This window comes from Anomaloglossus baeobatrachus, chromosome 8 (assembly GCF_048569485.1).
Source record: "Anomaloglossus baeobatrachus isolate aAnoBae1 chromosome 8, aAnoBae1.hap1, whole genome shotgun sequence".
Lineage (NCBI taxonomy): Eukaryota > Metazoa > Chordata > Amphibia > Anura > Aromobatidae > Anomaloglossus > Anomaloglossus baeobatrachus.
In genome coordinates, this window is record NC_134360.1 from 154,331,740 (window position 1) to 154,354,525 (window position 22,786).

General features: G+C 45.5%; 1 protein-coding gene across 1 annotated transcript in view; it reads left to right on the forward strand.

Moving 5' to 3' along the window:
- The window catches only part of LOC142249311 (uncharacterized), a 156,754-nt gene that overhangs the window by 119,309 nt on the left and 14,659 nt on the right, over window positions 1-22,786 (forward strand). The window contains exons 8-11 of the mRNA XM_075320945.1: window positions 1,067-1,210; window positions 4,156-4,221; window positions 14,089-14,364; window positions 21,265-21,561. Coding sequence (XP_075177060.1) covers window positions 1,067-1,210; window positions 4,156-4,221; window positions 14,089-14,364; window positions 21,265-21,561 — 783 coding nt within the window. The remainder of the gene's footprint in view (window positions 1-1,066; window positions 1,211-4,155; window positions 4,222-14,088; window positions 14,365-21,264; window positions 21,562-22,786) is intronic.

A 22,786-nucleotide genomic window follows, 5' to 3' on the forward strand; every position in this document is an offset into this window, starting at 1 on the left:
GAAGAAATTCACCAAATAAGTAACAGAAATGTTAGGAGTCTAAAGAAACCTGCCAATTTTGGAAAAGCATTCTTTGGACACATGAAACTAAGATCAACTTATACCAGAATGATGGGAACAGAAGTATGGGGAAGGCTTAGATTGGCTCATGATCCAAATCGCACCAGATCCTCTGTAAACATGGTGGGGGCAGTGTGATGGCTGGGCATGCATGGCTTACAATGACCCTGGGACGTCAGTGTTTGATGATGTAACTGAAGACAGAAGCAGCCGGATAAATTCTGTAGTGTATAGGGCAATAGTTTCTGCACAGATTCATCCAAATGCAGCAAAGTTGATTGGACGGCGCTTCACTATACAGATGGACAACCCCATCGAGCTGCATTTCCCATGATTAAGCCATAGTTGCGGTTCAATAATGAAGTTTTCATGCAGTTAAAAAAGTTAAAGATACTGCAGGACACTTCATTATAGATAGCAGACACCCCCAAAAGAGAGAAGAGAGAAGACCCAGAAATCATACTCACCAAATACTGAACTGGAGGACCTGTAGTGGAACACATCAAGGACTTGCGGTTGAACGCACTCCCACACACATCAGATAGCACACACATCAGACCGCACACACAAACACACATCAGATCGCACACACACACACTCACCACATCCGATGATACCGATTGCTTCTGGCTGGCAGGGGAACCAGGGAAGCAGTGCAGTGGAGATTAAGGACCTGCGGTGGAACACATAGAGGACCTGTGGTGGAACGCTTTTTGGGGGGTAAACCTACCCTCAACCATATTTCCCCAATAATAAGCCCTATCCGAAAATAAGCCCTACCGCATTTTTTCAGGGGAAATATAAGATAGTGTCTTATTTTCGGGGAAGCACGGTATGATGCCAACCCATCTATAATTACTTTCAAAAGGAAAGTATTCAAAAATAAGTTGTAGATTTCATTTGAAGGTGTTATTTAGCTAAATTTATAAGTATTTATTTTCTTATATGATATATTTTTGTTAATTAAGTGCTTCTATTTTTACTTATTTTTCATTTCCTCCTAAAGAAAGTTATTATGGATATTGATATTAAAATGGAAATCGACAAGTGTCTTAATGATGGAAACTGTGACTTTGATAAGCTGCACATTATTCTTTATAATGTTGCCTTTACCGAGGATAAAGAAGATTGGCTCTGGACTCTGATTTTGGTATGACTTCAAAGTTTAATTTTTAGTATTTTGCAAATATACTTAACTTAATAAGGATCATGTTCCGCAATCAGATATCAGCAATTACTTAAGGGAACGTGAGGGACTGCTGTTATGAACAACCAAGAATAATAGGTTCTCTTTAAGTTGGAGCGATCAGCAAGATTTAGCAATATAAATGAAATGCATGGCCATAATGGTGCTGAAATACTGATTAAATTGATACCTTTGAGTTATTTCTATTTGTGATTCTTGTTTAATCAGGATTTGAAGTTTTTGCCTAATGGTACAGTATTTCAGTGCACAGGGGTGGGATTCGGGCACAGTGGGTGGGACTGTCTTTCTGCTCCAGCTCATCCATCTGCTTCCTGTGTTTCAAGGACAGGACACTGATTCTTTAGTGACCTGTTTTATTTTTTACATTTTGCTGCCTTCAGTTTGATTCCATGACTGGTCTAGAGATTTTCAATAAAAGAGCACTAGAGGCAGCACGTGCACAGATCGAGATTTCAGCCTCATGAAGACATCATTGAGCCATTTTATTGAAGACCAGGCTGTGGAATTGTAGAGTGTGGCGGTGCGGTTGTTGTGGGTGAGTTTGTTGATTCCTGATGCCCCTGCAAACTACATGGAAGATGCAGTCCTAGCTGGGTGTGGTCTTTCGCTGTGTGAGCAGTATGCCCATGTAGGCCACATAGTGCAGATGGTTTTGGCTGGCCAGGACCAGTTGACGACTCATATCGACAAGGAGACCACCAGTTAAGTTAAAACAACAAGACTTAACGATTCCTCTTCATCAACTACATACACGAGATAATGGGCACATAACCTTCCAGCACATTTCAGTTGTACTATGCATATTCACACTTTTAGTTCCTTTTGCGTTGTTTCCGTTTTTACAGATCTTGTGGGTTCCAACACAACCCAGCCTAGCGCTACAGTCAAATTCATGATAGTCATTTTCCCATTGTATGGCTCCATGTCTATTCCCCTCATAGAGGATGAGGTTAGGGGGTTTGCTAAAAGGGAAGGAGTGTATCTTTTAGCTCCCATACGCTTCGGGAGACTCCGTCCGGAAAAGTTAACTTTGCTCACGCACCAGTATGTCCCGGCACATTACCTTTAAGCTGTACGTAACCTGAGTCCCTGCTTCTAGAGTTTTGTCCTCCAGACCCTTCTGCTTGGGGGCCACTATACGCTGTTCACCTTTCTCCTTATCTTACTTGCCACAGATCATCTACTTCATGCTGCCTTGACAACCTTCAGACTATGGCTGTGTGCGCACGTGTGTGTGTGTTTTGCATGCCTTTATGCTGCGTATTGCACTGCAGCATAAAGGCATGCATCCTGTGTCCCCAGCACAATCTATGAAGATTGTGAAAAATTCCATCCGCACGTTGTGTTTTAGAATGCAGTTTTGCCGAAACGCTCCGTTCTAAAAAGCAACATGTCACTTCTTTTATGCATTTTGGATGCTTTTCCCACTCTGTCTATGGCAGAGCAAGCATCCAGAACACATGAATTGTGCATTGACAATGCATCTAAAACGCAGCTTTTCGGCTGTGTTTTGAAACGCACATGCAGTGACAAAACGTTGTGGAATATTTGACAACCAGAACGCAGACGTGCGCACACAGCCCAAATGTCTGCTCCTGTCACACACTGGGTCTTCATTCACTTTGTAGGCAGAAGCCATCTCTCTTTCTACCCCCAACACTTACCTACTTCTTACTCTGCAGTCTGACAACAACATGTAATACTGCCATGCAATATACATGAAAACATTATAACATATTACATTCCTACATTACGTCACAATTCACATATCACATTATTTACAAAGACGCAGGACACAATTCACATGACAATACAATAAAGGGATAGGCGTCATCATGTGATGGAACGTGACAGCAACCAGTCCCTGTCTTTACAGAACCAAACTACAAACACACCGCCCATGCCAGTGATAATTTAAAAAAGGGAGGCAAGAGACTGAAATTCAGTTTCCTATCATAGAAACACAGGAGGTAGGTAGAGGGGCCGGAGCGCAGCGGAGGGAGAAAATCCTACCCCTGAAATCTGAAATATCGTTAGATGAAAACTTCAAATTCTGATTAAACAAGAACTACAGATTTGATTGAGTCACCAAAGTTATCAAATTAAGCAGTATAACATGATGGGCGTGCGTTTACTTTATATTTCTAAATCCTGCTGATAGATTCTCTTTAAGTTCCTATTACGAGTGGTTTGGCTTTCTACAATTGCCCTGGGTGACTTAAATTAGTTTAAGCTAATAGATGAATTTTACAAATGCCAAAACGATCTACCGCATCTGCTAACATCCGCTATTCTACTGATGGACCTCAGAGGTGGGAGGTACAACTGATGGCGGGAAGAAACAGTAAATTAATCTAGGTCCATGCACCCTAAATGTGTTTCATGGATACCAAGGGGTTCCTTTGTAAGCAAATGTATATAGCAAGGGCCATTATGTCTAGGCAGAGGTACAAAGTCTAACTTGATACATGATTGATGGTTGCAGATAGTTTGAGATAACACAGACTATAGGAAAAGTCTCTAATTTTAGTAAATCAAATAGACTGCAACATATGCAATGACTGGCCGACTGCTGCTTCTGCTGCCAAATCACCTGTTTGCCAAGGTACCATGAGCAAAACCGGGGGAATCAGCTGATCACTACAGCGCCATCTGCTATAACTTGATATATACTGGTGTCTGGTCTTTTTATCGAAGGGTAGAAAAAGGGGATTTAACACCTCTTGGTGCAGAACTGCAGTAATTCACTATATAATGGCTAAAGCTGTTTTATAATAAATATAATGCAATGTATACCAGCACATTTTGGAAAATAACCTTCAGCAACTTCTCATAGGAAAAGAAATAGTAAGAATATTTTAAAAATGATTGATTTATTTTTATTTTAGGGCGGTGTCATCCTCTGCGCTTTACCGTTATTAATGAAAATATATTCTTGGTTGCGTCCAGCTCAGGTAAGTCTTGCATACTTTACTACATGCGGTAGTGCAGACTGACGGGAGCCACACATACTTTTTGTGACAGGTATTAGAGCTGCAGCCTATAGGAATACTAACTGAAGGAAAAGTATAAATGAAAGGCTAATACCTCTCACTTTTCTATCAACACTCATATTAGCCATAAAAACTGCATGTGCGAGTCCATAGAGGAGTCAGACAAGGGCTAGCTTCAGGGTTGAAGAATTCATCTATATATATAATTGCCTTATTCTGTCTGTCTGTCTGTCTTGCTCCAAAATTGTGTCGTTACAGTGACAATTGTGTCGTTACAGTGACAACCAGCGGATTGGCCGCTGGGCTTGGCATGGCCCCGCCCCCCGCACGGATTGGCCGCTCGGCTCGGCCTGGCCCAGGCCCCCTGCACACATTGGCCGCTCGGCCAGGCCCCGCCCCCTTGCTCGCCCTGGCCCCGCCCCCCCGCACACATTCCCTGAACCCACACGGAGACGCCCAACTCCCAGGTGACTGCTGCAGCCCCAGAAGCCCACACCAGCAAGACAAAGTGGAGAAAAGCCACTAGCTTACCCCGCCTCCTGACACACGTGTGCCGGAGCCGGCGTAGGCTGGTATCCATAGTACACATCGGGTAACTATAGAAACCGCTTTCTTTAGTTACCCGATGTGTAACATGGTTACTAGCTTACCCCGGCTCCCGGCACACGTCAGCACTGTCGCTTACCTTTTCTCCACTTTGTCGGATCCGGCGCGCTCCCGTGCACTGTGTACACTACAGTTGCCGCGCGACAAGCTCCGATCACGTGTTGTCATGTGACCAGGAAGTTACGCCGCAGCCACTGTCCTGTACACAGTGTACGGCTGCCTTCAGACGTCCATGTCACACATAGCACACATGCATGTATATACACACACACACACACATAGCAGACACACATGGATACACCGAGCGCATACACACATAGCACACATGCATGTATATACACACACACACATAGCAGACACACATGGATACACCGAGCGCATACTCACAGCGCACATGCATGTATACACACACACACAGCAGACACACATGGATACACCGAGCGCATACACATATAGCGCACATGCATGTATACACACACACACACATTCTGCTGTATACTCACCCAGCAATGCGGTCCCCGGCACTGAAGTGCCCAGCGCTGTTCCTGCTTCCAGCTCCTCAGGGCACTGAATATTCAGTGAGTATAATGAGCAGCGATAAGGAGCGGGAGGCAGCAGAGCCGGAGACAGCATCTCTGGAGAGAAGTAAATATAGAAAATATTTTTATTAAAAAGGCCCATATTTTCTCTGGTATGTTTTACACTGATGTCGCACGGATCACATCAGTGTGCGATCCGTGTGACATCCGTGCTGCCAAAGATGCCTGCGTGTGTGCGTGCGGGGTCATGAAAAGTCACACGGTCCGTGTGTAAACACGAACGTGTGAGGCACATCATAGAATAACATGGGTACGTGTGACATCCGTGTTACAAAACGCATGTTCCACGTACCTAAAACACGGACGTCTGAAACCAGCCTACGGCAGCGCGCCGGATCCGACAAAGTGGAGAAAAGCAGGATGTGTGAAACCACTAGCTTACCCAGGCTCCCGGCACACATGTGCCGGAGCTGGCGTAGGCTGGTAACCATGGTACATATCGGGTAACTATACAAACCGCTTTGCTTTATTACCCAATGTGGAACATGGTTACTAGCTTACCCCGGCTCTCGGCACACGTGTGCCAGAGCCGGCGTACACTGTTAACCAGTGTACACATTGGGTAACTATGGAAACCGCTTTGCATAGTTACCCGATGTGTACCATGGTTACTAGCTTACGCCGGCTCCCTGCCCATTCAGATCGTTGGTCTCCCACTGTCAAACACGCCGATGCGTGCTACACAGCAGGAGACCAACAAGCAAAAAATAAACCAGCACTGTCGCTTTGCATAGTTAGCCAATGTGTACCATGGTTATCAGCTTACCGAAGTACGCTGGTAACAAATGGTACACAATCCTGTAACTATGGAAGCGCTTTCATTAGTTACCCAATGTGTACCATGGTTACCACCTTACCCCCGGCTCCCGGCACATGTGTGCTTGAGCCGGCGTACGCTGGTAACCATGGTACACATCGGGTAACTAAGCAAAGCGCTTTGCATAGTTACCCAATTGTGTAACATGGTTACCAGTGTACACCGGCTCCCTGCCCATTCAGATCGATGGTCTCCCACTGTCAAACACGTGCTGCGCAGCGGGAGACCAATGAGCAAAAAATGAACCATCATTATTCAAGACTTGCTGATTATATTATTATTCAATCTGCTAACCTACATACACATTCTAGACTACCCAATATGTTAGAATCGGGCCACCTTCTAGTACACATATAATCTTCTAATTTTCAAATTGGGATATTATTTCACCACAAATTTTTTGAAGAGAATTTCTCAGTAGAATCACCTCTTTAAGTTGTCTATATGGGCATGTAGGTCCTAGGAAGCTGAATAAATCGATGTTTTGATATCTGCGATTCGATGTCTTATTCCAGAGAAATACGTGTTTCTTATTAGGTAATAATAGTCAATAAGATCTATGGGCCGGACACAGGTCTTCCTGAGTATTTGCCTCCAGAGCTTATCTCAAAGCACCACTCCAGCATTTTTTTTTTATTTTAGTGCTGGAAAGTTAAATTCCCTGCTCCCTGTCTTATACTTTCCCTCCATCGTCTTCTTCTTTTTCTATCGTTGCTGCGGCTGGTCTCCTGTGATTTGCGACCTGCCGGCGGCTCCAGTGTTTGCTTGAGCTCGCTTGACATCACAACTCAGTGCATCTCTATGAGAGATGCCTCAATTTCCATTTGCATTGAAACCTTGTGAAGTAACCTCTGACTTCTGGCCAATCAGATGTTACGAGCACAAGATGGCACCACAGGACCACAGCAACACCGGAAAATAATGAAGTCGCCAGAAGATGACAATATGACAGGGGGATGGGCCTTACATTTAAACCACCACTCAAGCGTTGACAAGAAACACAAAAACACTGGAGTGGTGCTTTAAATGAAAGAGGGTGTTATTAATGTGAGACGTAGAGCCAGGGAGCAGACTGTCAGTCATTGCATGTCTCACACTGGTAACTTCCCCTTTTACAATAATCTTCCGGACACAGACTCTTATGCAGATTAGTGTGCGGCCCATAGATCTCAAGAGATCATGTACATATAAGAAAATATGGATTACTCTGGAATCAGACATCAGATCGCAGACATACACTGACCTGCACACCCATATAGCCTGCTTTGGAGGGTGGAGCCTAGTGACAGATTAACTTTGATTAACTTTTTTCTGTCAGTATAAGGCTGGGTCTTCATGATGTGGTTGCCCAATTAAGTGGAAACTGCATGAGGTGATCAACAGCTGCACAATTTTGTGTATAAAGCGAGGTTTCACCTTCAATCCTGCGTGCCCATTGCCCACCCCACCCCATTGGCAGTAGTTTTGGCTATATGCAGCAGTTTAAAATAATTTTAGATCCCATGTACCATTGACTTATTTATTTATTTTTTTTAAAGCAAACTTTATTTGATGAGATAAAATATTTACAACTTATGACATTCAGGAATATGAAACCATACATAGAATATTGTATTTAAAATCGGAAGTTGCAATTTGTCTAATATTTCTGTCCTATCCCTTTTTATAGTTCTTATTGTTACAATTAGCATCAAACAGAAGAAATATGAAAAACGCTAGTTTTTTAAGACTTTATTTTCCATTTGTGCATGCACATATTATCTATATATATAATTGCCTTATTCTGTCTGTCTGTCTGTCTGTCTGTCTTGCTCCAAAATTGTGTCCTTACGGTGACAACCAGCGGATTGGCCGCTGGCCTCGGCATGGCCCCGCCCCCCCCAGCACGAATTGGCCGCTCGGCTCGCCCTGGCCCCGCCCCCCCCATAGATTGGCCGCTCGCCCCGGCACCCTGCACGCATTGGATGCTTGGCCAGGCCCCGCCCCCTCACGCATTGGATGCTCGCCCTGGCCCCGTCCCCCCGCACGCATTCCCCGAACCCACACGGAGACGCCCGACACCCAGGTGACTGCTGCAGGAGCCGGCGTAGGCTGGTATCCATAGTACACATCGGGTAACTATAGAAACCGCTTTCCTTAGTTACCGATGTGTAAGATGGTTACTAGCTTACCCCGGCTCCCGGCACACGTCAGCACTGTTGCTTACCTTTTCTCCACTTTGTCGCATCCGGCGCGCTCCTGTGCACTGTGTACACTACAGTTGCCACGCAACAACCTCCGATCACGTGTTTTCATGTGACCAGGAAGTTGCGGCGCAGCCACTGTCCTGTACAGTGTACGGTTACACACACACACACACACACACACACACATAGCAGACACACATGGATACACCGACGCATACACATATAGCACACATGCATGTATACACACACACTGAGCACATATACACACATAGCAGACACACATGGATACACTGGGCGCATACACACAGTGCACATGCATGTATATACACACACACACACTGAGCACATATACACACATAGCAGACACACATGGATACACTGGGCACATACACACAGCGCACATGCATGTATATACACACACACTGAGCACATATACACACATAGCAGACACACATGGATACACTGGGCGCATACACACAGCGCACATGCATGTATATACACACACACACTGAGCACATACACACATAGCAGACACAAATGGATACACTGGGCGCATACACACAGCGCACATGCATGTATATACACACACACATTGAGCACATACACACATAGCAGACACAAATGGATACACTGGGCGCATACACACAGCGCACATGCATGTATATACACACACACACTGAGCACATATACACACATAGCAGACACACATAGATACACCGAGCGCATACACACATAGCGCACATGCATGTATATACACACACACACATAGCAGACACACATGGATACACCGAGCGCATACTCACAGCGCACATGCATGTATACACACACACACACACACACAGCAGACACACATGGATACACCGAGCACATACACACAGCGCACATGCATGTATACACACACACACACACTGTGCACATATACACACGTAGCAGACACACATAGATACACCGAGCGCATACACACATAGCGCACATGCATGTATACACACACACACAGCAGACACACATGGATACACCGTGCGCATACACACATAGCGCACATGCATGTACACACACACACACATACTCTGCTGTACACTCACCCAGCGATGCGGTCCCCGGCACTGAAGTCCCCAGCGCTGTTCCTGCTTCCAGCTCCTCAGGGCACTGAATATTCAGTGAGTATAATGAGCGGCGATAAGGAGCGGGAGGCAGCAGAGCCGGAGACAACATCGCTGGAGAGAAGTAAATATAGAGAATATTTTTATTAAAAAGACCCATATTTTCTCTGGGGCGCGCAACATCCGACAAAGTCAAGAAAAGCCGGATGTGTGAAACCACTAGCTTACCCCGGCTCCCGGTACACGTGTGCCGGAGCCGGCGTACGCTGGTAACCATGGTACACATCGGGTAACTATAGAAACCGCTTTGCTTAGTTACCCAATGTGGAACATGGTTACTAGCTTACCCCGACTCTCGGCACACGTGTGCCGGAGCCGGCGTACGCTGTTACCAGTGTACACATTGGGTAACTATGGAAACCACTTTGCATAGTTACCCGATGTGTACCATGGTTACTAGCTTACCCCGGTTCTCTGCCCATTCAGATCATTGGTCTCCTACTGTCAAACACGCCGATACGTGCTGCACAGCAGGAGACCAACAAGCAAAAAATAAACCAGCACTGTCGCTTTGCATAGTTACCCAATGTGTACCATGATTATCAGCTTACCGAAGTACGCTGGTAACAAATGGTACACAATCCTGTAACTATGGAAAGCGCTTTCGTTAGTTACCCAATGTGTACCATGGTTACCACCTTACCCCCAGCTCCCGGCACATGTGTGCTTGAGCCGGCGTACGCTGGTAACCATGGTACACATCAGGTAACTAAGCAAAGCGCTTTGCATAGTTACCCAATTGTGTAACATGGTTACCAGTGTACGCCGGCTCCCTGCTCACTCAGATCGTTGGTCTCTCACTGTCAAATACGCCGATGCGTGCTGCACAGCGGGAGACCAACGAGCAAGAAATGAACCATCATTATTCAAGACTTGCTGATTATATTATTATTCAATTTGCTACCCTACATACACATTCTAGACTACCCGATACGTTAGAATCAGGCAACCTTCTAGTATTGAATAAGACCCACAGGCCTTTCACCACTCCCCTTTGCACACTTAAAGGGGTGGTTCACCCATATTTTTTTATTTTCTAGATCGATATTATATTGAGAAACAATGTTTCTCTCAAATACCTTATGTTGGCAATAGTGCCTGTGAGAGGCGCTATTGCAGACTGCTGTTCCCCGCTCCGTGACCCCCGAGCTCCGTGACCTCGGGGATCCAGTGACGTCACATCAAGTTCCTGATCACGTCTAATCATTGCGGACAGCCCCAGTCTTCCTGAGTCACTGGGCTGTGGGCGGAGTTTCACCACTTGTCACAGCTCAGTGTGTCTCCTGCTTGCAGCGCTCTGCTGTGAGGGAGGAGGGCGAAGATGGGCTGTGATGAGCGGTGAAACAACACCCACAGCCCATCACTCACGGACACTGTGGCCGGCCTCAGTCTTCCTGAGAAACTGAGCTGTGGGCGATATTTCACCGCTCATCACATCCCAGAGTGTCTCCTGCTTTCAGCGCACTGCTGTGAGGGAGGAGGGAGCTGATGGGCTGTGATGAGCTGTGAAACATCACCCACAGCCCATCACTCTCAGACACTGCGTCCGGCTGTGGTGTAACAGGAACTTGACGTGACATCACCGAATCCCCGAGGTTACGAAGCCCGGGGGTCATGGAGCGGGGAACGGTGGTCTGCAATAGTGCCTCTCACAGGCACTATTGCTAACATAAGGTATTTGAGAGAAACATTGTTTCTCAATATAATATCGATCTAGAAAATAAAAAATATGGGTGAACCACCCTTTTAAGTCCTGTATAACGTCTCAAGGTATGTTCACATTATATTTTGATTGCATGTTCTTGACTTCGACAGGGGCTGCATCAAATATAGAAATTGAAATCTATTGATTAATTTGATATGTGATTTGTGAAAGATTGTGAGGTTGGAGTCACACCACATCTGGCCATGTTCTTGACGATGTCAGAGGTTCCTTCCGAACTCTCGAGAACCCATAGACTTACATTATCAAACGGAGTCCTAAACATTCAACGTTGGACTCTATTTGAACTTTCAGTGGCATCCATCATTCAAGTTGATAACAATAGCATAGTCCTTGTTTTTTGTTTGTTTTTTTTTAAAATGCACATCTGTCCACCAATGGACAATCCCTTTAAGGGCGCTTTTCCATCTGCAATTTCCTGGTGCGAGTGCGATCCGATAAAAAATCGGATGGCACTAGCACCAGTGTTAAACAATGAGACAGTTTCCTCTGTCCCTGTTTTTTTCTCCACACGAATCGGGCTCTCGGTGCAATCGCAGCATGCTGCGATTTGCACCGAGTCTCGGCTCATGTGTGTGTAAAATCGCAATGCACTCGCATGTTATACGACTGCAGTGCGGTGCACGCAGAGACAGACAGCAGAGGAGATGGGGAGAAAGTGCTCCCACCATCTTCTCCGCTCCTGTGATGCGATCGCAAGATCCTGACACCGCAGCAGAAGGTCATTAGCATATTGCTTCCGATGCTCCTGCATAGGAAGTGGTACAAAAGTGGAAAAGCGCCCTAATTGTCTAAACAGTGGCATATTGATCTGATAATGGCAGCTAACATTAATTGGGCAGAATGTGTAATTTAATACCTACACCTTGGTGGTGGAATAGTTTAGTATGTAAACAGTCTGTGTTAATCCATTGTCAAAGTTTAATTCATGAATCCTTTTTTGCTGTATTTGGTTAAAGGTCCAAAATGTATTTCAAAATCGTATTCTGAATCTGCAGAGAAATGTTGATCCATATCCTCCTCTGTGCTTGTATACACATATCCTCCCATGTCCTTGAGCACACATAGCTACCGTATTTATGCATTTGTTCTCACATATGGACATTCTCCTATGTGCTCACTCACACTAAGGCCCCTTTCACACGTCTGTGAAAATCAGAATGTCAGAGGTGCGTTTTGCCCTCCGTGACCCGTGTTTATGGGCTACGTGTGTTCTCCGTGTGTTATCCGTGATAACACACGAAGAACGGGAACTTTCTACTCACCTGTCCCAGGCGTCGCTGTCCGTGGGGCTGATCTTCGGTCTCCGGTCCTGCCGACTCCCCGCTGCTGCTGCTTCCGGCCGCAGTGAAGTGAATATGCAATTAGCATAATGAGCGGCGGTCGGCAGCAAGTGACAGCAGCGGCAGAGACAGGAAGGCTGGAGAAGGTGAGTACAGTTTTGTTTTTTTTTCTCACATACACATGTCTTCTCTCCAGGGCGTGTCACACATGGTCTGTGTGTTACGTGTGACACGTTTGCGTTCCGTGTGACACCCGTGATGCCGGAGAGAAAACGGACATGTCGGCATTAGAAACACACGGACACACGTAAGTACGGAACGGACACACGTTCCGTGTGCAAATACTTACGTGTGTCCAAAACCATAGGAAAACCTAGGTGTACCTCTGTACGTGTCTCCGGTACGTGAGAAAACTGCCAAACACGTACCGGAGGCACGAACGTGTGAAGGGGGCCTTAAGTGTATTTATAACCATGGCCATTAGCAGTTAACCAAACAACCTTCACTTTTCACACCGTTCTAGAACAGCCATTCACAAGTACCCTTTCCACCAAGAAGTTTTTTTTTTTTCTTCAATGGTATAATTTTCAACAACTTCTTCAATAAAATAAACATTGGCAGTGATTCCTTTCAACTTCCTAATTCACATTTCCATGTGTAGAAAGTTACAGTAGGGCACAGTGCTGAAACAGTGAGGCCACGACCAATTCACATACTCCAAACACTTCTCTGAGCCTCACGACTGTGTTCCCTTTGAATATGTACAAGTTACTCAAAAACTATTCAAAAACATATCATCTCAACACTTTAATGTGACAAATTCATCAGAACATAATCATAAAAAAGCAAAATATTGGTCTAAAAAAGGAGCCGGTCAACTCCACACTGTTGATGTGGCTAACAGATAAGAAAGTCTCCATAAGGGAACTTGCCTTTAAAGAATAATGATAACAATTAAAGAGGTTATCCAGGATTATTTTTTTTTATCCCATTGGGCTAACTAACAACTGACAGGCAGGTACCTACCTCTTCTTCCTGATGCTGTCTAAGAGCAAACAGCACTCCTGATGGCGATTCTGCTTCTTCATGTCCACACAGCAGCTCTTTCTCTTCCGGGCTAATCTGTAATGACTGCTGGTGTCATGCTAATTGACAGCCAGCTCCCCGCAGTTATGCAATGGGGAGCCAGCTGTCAATCCACATGACATCAGTTGTCATACCCTGTCAACAGAGAAAAGATAAAAAATAGCAGCTGCTCTGTTGACATGATGTCACCAGAAACCACAAAATTGGCAGCAAAAGTGGTCGGTGGGCATTCTTACTGGGCACAACAGGCAGGTGGTTAGCAACTACCTGCCTGTAACTTTTTAGGCCCCTAAGAAAAAAATAAAATAGTCTCAGACACCTCCCTTTGATAATGTTTTTTCTTTTAACTAACATTGCTATATTTATAGAATGAGGTAATAAATGAAGCAGATGAACCAGAAGATGACACTGAATACATAGAAGACCAAATGTCTACCCCGACACCTGAAACAGGACAAATTGAAGTTTTCCAACTGTTTATAAATGAAAGGCGGAGTAATCCAGATCCTGAGCAGAATGAGAAGGATAAATGCTCCAGTCAACACTCTCAAACGTCACACAAGTTTACACAAACACAAGATGGAAGCCCGAATGAAAGTCACAAGCAAGAGAACTTTCCCTCAATGGAGGTTAATCGAGCCAATGTAAGTAATTTTAAAATATGAAGACATCCATAAATCTTAGCAGACATTGCGGCAATGGTTGCAGCTGTAAGAAAGACTTTATTGTAATGAAAGTACCATTTTGTTAATTTTCTCATCACTAAGGGGCACTTTGCACACTGCGACATCGCAGGTGCGATGTCGGTGGGGTCAAATTGAAAATGACGCACTTCCGGCATCGCATGCGACATCGCAGTGTGTAAAGGCTGGATGATACGATTAACGAGCGCAAAAGCGTCGTAATCGTATCATCGGTACAGCGTCGGCGTAATCCATAATTACGCTGACGCAATGGTCCGATGTTGTTCCTCGCTCCTGCGGCAGCACACATCGCTGTGTGTGAAGCCGCAGGAGCGAGGAACATCTCCTAACGGCGTCACTGCGGCTTCCGTAGGATATGCGGAAGGAAGGAGGTGGGCAGGATGTTTACATCCTGCTCATCTCCGCCCCTCCGCTCTGATTGGCCGCCTGCCGTGTGACGTCGCAGTGACGCCGCACGACCCGCCCCCTTAACAAGGAGGCGGGTCGCCGGCCACAGGGACGTCGCACGGCAGGTGAGTGTGTGTGTGAAGCTGGCGTAGCGATAACTTTCGCTACGCCAGCTATCACCACATATCGCTGCTGCGACGGGGGCGGGCACTATCGCACTCGGCATCGCAGCATCGGCCTGCGATGTCGTAGTGTGCAAAGCCCGCCTAAGGTTTTGACTTAAAACAACAATCTGTAACTGGTCCCCCTAATATACAGTATGTAGTTTATTATTTAATTATTTAGTCTATCTGAAAATTCCTTGGCTGTGTTACTTGATCTCAGAGTGACAACCTGAGAACTACATGTCTTTATGTTCTCTAAAAAAGGTCAACAAAAGTTCTTGTATAATGAAACTGTATGGACTGTACCACAAAATTTGGGGGAATAGAATCTGTCATCGCAGTAATGCGGGCGTCACACGGTACGATATATCGGGCGATATGTCGGCGTGGTCACGTCGTAAGTGACGCACATAGGGCATCGTTTGATATATCGTAGCGTGTGACAGCTACGAGCGACGGTGAACGAGCAAACATACTCACCTTATCGTTGCTCGTTGACACGTCGCTCATTTTCAAAAAAGTAGTTTCTTCTTCTGTGCGCCGGTTGTTCATCGTTCCCGGGGCAACACACATCGCTCCGTGTGACACCCCGGGAACGATGAACACAGCTTACCTGCGTTCCGCCAGCAATGAGGAAGGAAGGAGGTGGGCGGGATGTTTACGTCCCGCTCATCTCCGCCCCTCCTCTGCTATTGGCCGGCTGCTGTGTGATGTCGCTGTGATGCCGAACGTCCCTCCCCCTTCAGGAAGAGGATGTTCGCCGCCCACAGCAAGGTCGTCCGGGAGGTAAGTGCGTGTGACAGGGGATTAACGACTTTGTGCGCCACGGGCAACTAATTGCCCATGACGCACAAACGATGGGGGCGGGTGCGATCGCTCATGCGATCGCACGATAGATCGCCCCGTGTGACGTCCGCATTACTGTTGATGATTGAGCAGCTCCTCAAACTCCATTATAATGAAGAAGATGGTAATTCAGCTTCTTTGATTGTATATTTATAACCTTTTTGCATATTTGTAAAAATATAGAAGAAAGACTAATCACGTTGTCCTTTCATCAGAGATACTAGTGGATCCAGAATAGATGCCCTTCGTAATTGGATTGATAGCAGACCATAGAAAGGCAAAAATCTGAGTGACTCTGAAAATCAAGACATTGATCAGTAGGAGACAGGCAACGGAATGGCAGGGAAGAAAGCAGTGTGGAAACTGGAATTCAAGAAAGTTTCTGATAAGTGATAGATAGCCAGAGCTACCAGGGCACAGTGATAAAAGAAAAGAATAATTCACTGGAATGCATTTTTTCTTTGCCAAAGCTAAGACCAGTATTAACTACTACCAGATTGACCATAGACTATAAATGTCCAGGCAGTCCAGACATTACTCTGTATTGACATTCTAAAACATCAATACAGTGTAAGCTGCTTACACATGATTGTGCAGTTGTGAGGGTGAGGAGCTGCTGTCAGACACAGCCAGACTCCGTACAAATAAGGTACACATGGTTTAAGCTGGGTTCACACATAGCGACAGCGACAACGACGTCGCTGTTACGTCACCATTTTCTGTGACGCAACAGCGACCTTGTAAGTCGCTGTTATGATCGCTGCTTAGCTGTCAAACACAGCAGATGCAGCAGCGATCATAACGACACGCGTCGCTGTGCTACATGTGCAGAGAGCAGGGAGCCGCGCACACTGCTTAGCGCTGGCTCCCTGCACTCCTAGCTACAGTACACATCGGGTTAATTACCCGATGTGTACTGCAGCTACATGTGCAGAGAGCAGGGAGCCAGCACTGGCAGCATGAGAGCGGCGGACGCTGGTAACGAAGGTAAATATCGGGTAACCAGGGAAAGGTCTTCCCTTGGTTACCCGATGTTTACCCTAGTTACAGCTTACCGCAGCAGCTCCAGTTCCCAGCTCGCTTCATTTCGTCGCTCTCTCGCTGTCACACACAGCGATGTGTTTGTCACAGCGGGAGAGCGACGACCAAAAAATGAAGCTGGACATTCAGCAACGACCGGCGACCTCACAGCAGGGGCCAGGTCGTTGCTGGATGTCACACACAGCGACGGGACGTCGCTGCAACGTCACAGAAAATGGTGACGTAGCAGCGACGTCGTTGTCGCTGTGTGTGACACCACCCTAAATACCATGTTTACATTCTTGAACTTTTTATACACAGTTCTGAAGCAGCGCTGTGTATATAGATTAGGAAGCAGTAGAACTTGTCTCCTCTGGACACAATTAAGATGCGATTGCTGATAATAAGGAGGAAACGATCTGCTGGGCTCTAGGAGATCCAGTCAGCTCTGCTATGCCAATAGGAAGCTGAAATTCTCCTGTAACTGGGGATAATATACCAGCCCCAGTTACAGGAGAAATTAGCAATACAACATAATGTATTAATAGTTGATAAACTGCCCCCCCCACTCCCCAGGCTACAGTGTGTAAAAGTAATGAAAATAAAATAGAAGAAAAGGCAGGAATAAATAAAGCAAAACTATAGAAACGAGAAACTGACTTTCTGAATCACTCTTTTTTGCCCTGCCCTGATTGAAAGGAAATATGTCTAATATCTAAAAAATTATTTCTATGGAAAGGGGAACACAGTTTTAAATGTTTTTGTGGTCATAAAAGAAAATAAGTAAAAAAAAAAAGGTGAAAAATAGAGATGTACAGAAAAATAGGAAAACATTTTCTCTTGATATCAGCCAATAAAAATTACAGAAATTAAGACCCATGTTTCAAGAAAAAAAGGATCAAAACTATCAGAACATTTCAAATAAAAAAATATTTTTAGAGCTGTTTTTAAACTGGATGTACCCCTCAATTTGCCTGGTCAGGATGGGGGGAAACCACCCATTCAAGAATTGGTTAATCATTAATCATAGGTCTCTGATTTCAGGAATTACTGTCTGAAATAGTCTCAGTAATTTACTGTCACTGCAGTATACTGTGCAGAATGTTCTTCTATGTTTACAGATATATTGAAAAGTGAACCTGTCTATTTTTACTGTAGCTGGGGCTGTGTAAACATTTACCAAAAGGACACCACACATTTAATGTATAGTATATGGCACAGCAGTCTATACATTCAGCGGTTTTCCTGGAATATTCCACGCCATGCACCACAGATATGGTGTGAAATAAGCTTTTGTCGCCTACAATCTTTAAACCCTACAAATTACTTACTTTTTGATGTCTGTAGCTCCTATACAGACCTATATGTTTATTTGAAGATTTTTTTTAGCTAATTTGGGCTTTTTTCTTTGTTTTTACAATGCAGCAGTAAACAAGATTATTACATGAAAAGGGACACCTCTCCTATAATAAGGCTGGGTTCACACTAAGCAACAGCGACGTCGCTGTTACGTCACCATTTTCTGTGACGTAACAGCGACCTTGTAAGTCGCTGTTATGATCGCTGCTTAGCTGTCAAACACAGCAGCCGAAGCAGCGATCATAACAACACACGTCGCTGTGCTGCAACATGTGCAGAGAGCAGGGAGCCGCGCACACTGAGCGCTGGCTCTCTGCTCTCCTAGCTACAGTACACATCGGGTTAATTACCCGATATGTACTGCAGCTACATGTGCAGAGACCAGGGAGCCGTGCACACTGAGCGCTGGCTCTCTGCTCTCCTAGCTACAGTACACATCGGGTTAATTACCCGATATGTACTGCAGCTACATGTGCAGAGAGCAGGGAGCCGCGCACACTGCTTAGCGCTGGCTCCCTGCTCTCCTAGCTACAGTACACATCGGGTTAATTAACCCGATGTGTACTGCAGCTACATGTGCAGAGAGCAGGAGCCGGCAGCACAGGCAGCGTGAGAGCTGCGGAGGCTGGTAACGAAGGTAAATATCGGGTAACCACCTTGGTTACCCGATATTTACCTTGGTTACAGCTTACCGTAGGATGTCAGACGCCAGCTCCTGCTCCCTGCACATTCAGGATTGTTGCTCTCTCGCTGTCACACACAGCGATGTGTGCTTATCAGCGGGAGAGCAACAATAAAAAAATGAACCAGGGCTGTGTGTAACGAGCAGTGATCTCACAGCAGGGGCCAGATCGCTGCTCAGTGTCACACACAGCGAGATCACTAATGAAGTCACTGCTGCGTCACAAAAACCGTGACTCAGCAGCGATCTCAGCAGCGATCTCGCTGTGTGTGAACCACCCCTTAGAGGTTGGAAAAGTGGGGTTTGTTTAGGTTAGAAAAAAAGAAACATCAATCACATTTATGTGTATAGATACATGTGTGGTCAATACAAAGGGTTGGCACATGACATAGTCTTTCCAAGGACCTTACAAAGGACCCAAGGACATACATTATGTGTGAAGAAAAGGTGATTCGGGTCTGTAAATAGGAAAGGGTTCTTTACAGTTGGAGCAGTCAGACTGTGGAATGCCGACCACAAGAGGTAGTAATGGCAGATACTATAACAGCTTTTAAAAAAGGTTTGAAGGCTTTTCTCAAAAATGGTATTGTGGATATAAATAATATAGCTATAGAGAATGAATAACTAGTAGAAATGTTGAACTATGAATTTGATGGACGAGTGGTTTTTTTTCCAATCTATTTAACTATGTAACTCCATAGAATCTAAATTCAGCTGCCGTGTGCATCGTTTACCGCACCTTCACTTGTACTTCTCCGAGTCCTTACTACTCTGTGAAGGTGAGAAAACAAGGTACTCCGGACATTTACCGTAGTGATAGATTTATCACCCTTTTGTTATCTTTTTTCGTCCTTATTTGTTTTTTTTTAACAAACATAAAATTCTCTAGTTGAAACATTTTTTTTTCATATGTATACTACAGTAACAAATTTGCATAAAGATATATGTGAAAATAAAACACAAAAATACTAGACAAAAAAAAAATGAAATGCAGCTGTGAAGCCCCACAGGTGTAGTGTCGGTGCATTACCTTCAGGGACTCCACGTAGCTGGATCTGGTCACAGGTAGGAGATCTTCTTCTTGTCGTGACGCCACTCTCAGTATTGCGGCCAGTAGGGACCGCCACTGCAGGTTGAGGGGCGCCTGGGGCTGATGGTGAGTGCAGTTAGTTGGAATAGCCTCCTGAGAGTGAGGCAAGCCCCAGGGCCCTGTGTAGGTGTGTAGAACCACAAGGCGCAGAATAACTCCACACAGGCAGAATGTCTTTCAGGGTTTTTACTCACTTCAGGTGGCAGGGTGAGTAACCCGGGCGTAGCTGGGATGAACCAGGCGGGAACCAGGTATCCTTCAGGCTGACTTCTGATGGTGACTACCAACTCGCCTTCCTTAGCCCTTGGTGGTTTGGGGTAACCCCGACTTTTAGTCCCTATGGGGGTCACCCAGGGAAGTTGCTGAAGCCTCTCTCCCCTTCGTTTGCCGTGTGCTTGTTGCCTGGGCCAGATCACTCCAGCTGCTTGCCTCCTGTGAACTGTGGGCCCTATCTGTGGCTACGTGGCTGCGGCTTTTAGGTGTTGTGGTGTGGGCTTTGAGGGCCCCACACCGGCAGGTTTAGCAAGGAAAGGTGGATCTATCCCCGCTCCGGGATCTGCCGCCCGTTTGGGCCTGGTTCTCCCTAGCAGTCTCCTTACTTCCCACTCTGTGCTCTCTCTCTAGCTGGAGATGGGTTTCGGGTAGCCCTCCTAGGTGACCGTTCTCCCCCGTCGGTAGCCACTGCGCGGACGCTGTCAGACTCCAGCAGCCCAGGGGAAGGGGTCAGCTCTCCTCGGAGCTCCCTGGACTCTGCTCTGAACCGGCTCACATCTGGGACCTTCACCGCTGCTCCTGTCAGAGCTTCACTTTCCTGCTCCTCACTCCTCCACCCTCTGCTTCAGACTCCTTACCCCTCCTTCTCTTTTCCCTTTTGTGCCTGCCTACGCCACCTAGCAACCAGATTCTCTTACCACACCCCTTGAGAGGAGATGGAGGCTTTTGGCCCCCTCCACTATTCCAGTGAAGGTGAAGGCTTTTCCCCCTCCTGGGATCCCCAGGGGTCCTCTCATAGGTACATGTGTGAGACCTGATCACTATGCGCCTGTGTAGTCACACCTCGGTCAGCCTTCTGGATTACCTGTATTGTACTGTCCCCAGCATGGGTGCAGTACTCAGTGGTGCCTGACCAGGTCAGGGGCGCCACACAGCCATAGAACTCATTGTGAAGGAAGTGCAAAACAACTTGGGCCTATATTGAAAACATATTGAAAACAAAACTCACATCCCAATATAAAATGCTATGTCAATTTATATTTTTTTAGATTTTTCGTTCCATTTTGACTTCTTTATAGGTTCCAATGAATCAGAATGAAGAGCATGCTGACATATCAAATGTAGAGCAATTTAGTATATTTCAAGCACTCGCGGCCACCGGACGGAGTGAGGCTTCAGAAAGTGTCAGAAGTGAAATCCAGACTGCACCAGGCATTCTGCAGGATGAGGAAGATTTATATTCTGTGTCTCCTTCAGAAGAATCACTAAATAATAACCAAGCACGCTTGTGTGGACGATTAAACCAAAGTTCTTCATCACCAAATGTAGAGATAAAAGACAATGCATTTGTGGAGACCGACCAAACACTTTCACAAGTAAGTCCTTTTGTAATATAAAAATCATTAAGGTCACTTCTGCTGATCACTCCAAAGACATACAGATAGGTACTCTAGATTGTGAGCCCCAATGGGGACAGTGTTGCAGTTGTATGTAAAGCGCTGTGGAATTAACAGCGCTATATAAATGAATAAATATTATTATATATTATTATTATCACTGAGGGGTCAGTCCAAGAATGCAGCCCTGTAAAGCCCCCTCTTGAATAGACCAGAGGTGTGCTGCGCTCTACATCTCGCTCCACCTGTTATCAATGAGACGGCAAGGAACAGACAAAAAGTGTAATTTCTCTGATAGTCCTATACAAAATAGGGCTCCTCTCCACATCGCTGGGTGTCACAGTGGTCATATTAGTGATGAGCGGACCCATAGAAGTTCAGGTTCTGCAGGTTCAGCCAGACTTTAGAGAAAATTCAGTTCTGGACCTGGACTTGACCCATTGGAAGTCACTGATTGGCCTGTTCAGGTCTCTGTCCACATACAGCCAGTCATAAACAGAACACTTCCAGAAAAGGGAGGGTGGGTTTTTTATTTTTTTCTGCACCCTACATCCGATAATGCTATTTTTACTCCCAATGTAAGCCATGCAAACACTGCAAGTGGCTCGCACTAGGCTGAATACAGTGATGCTCACGCGAGTTTTCATACGTACAGCACCCGAACTCCGAAATGGAACACTGATTTTTTTTTTTTGTAAAGTCTGTTCAATACAAACACCGAACTTTACTGTTCGGGTACGCTCATCTCTAGTGATTATTGTCATTTACGATTAGAGCACGATTGATTCTTTGGTACTGTACATATGAAAAGGGGTTTACATCCAAAATATTAATTACAAAGAACAAACTAACAGTAACAGCCTGGAACAAACGAGAAGGGGGCACTACCTTTGAGGGCTAGTAGTGTATTAAATTTCCCAAAGGGCCACATGAGAAACCATGACTGAGAAAATTCAGATATTGCATCATGTGCAGCTAATACCATTTGACCTATGTGTCTTCATGGTTACGGGATACCACTATGTTTATTCTGATTTCTAAGTCATATTCCGTTTGCTATGTTCCATATCTCTTAAAGGGAATCTGTCAGCAGGATTTCACGCCTCAAACTATTTAAATGTGTGTGTGTGGAGCCCCATTACCTTCAGGTCGCCTCAGGGTCTTCAGGGACTCCACGTGCTGGGATTCTTCTGACAACAGGCCG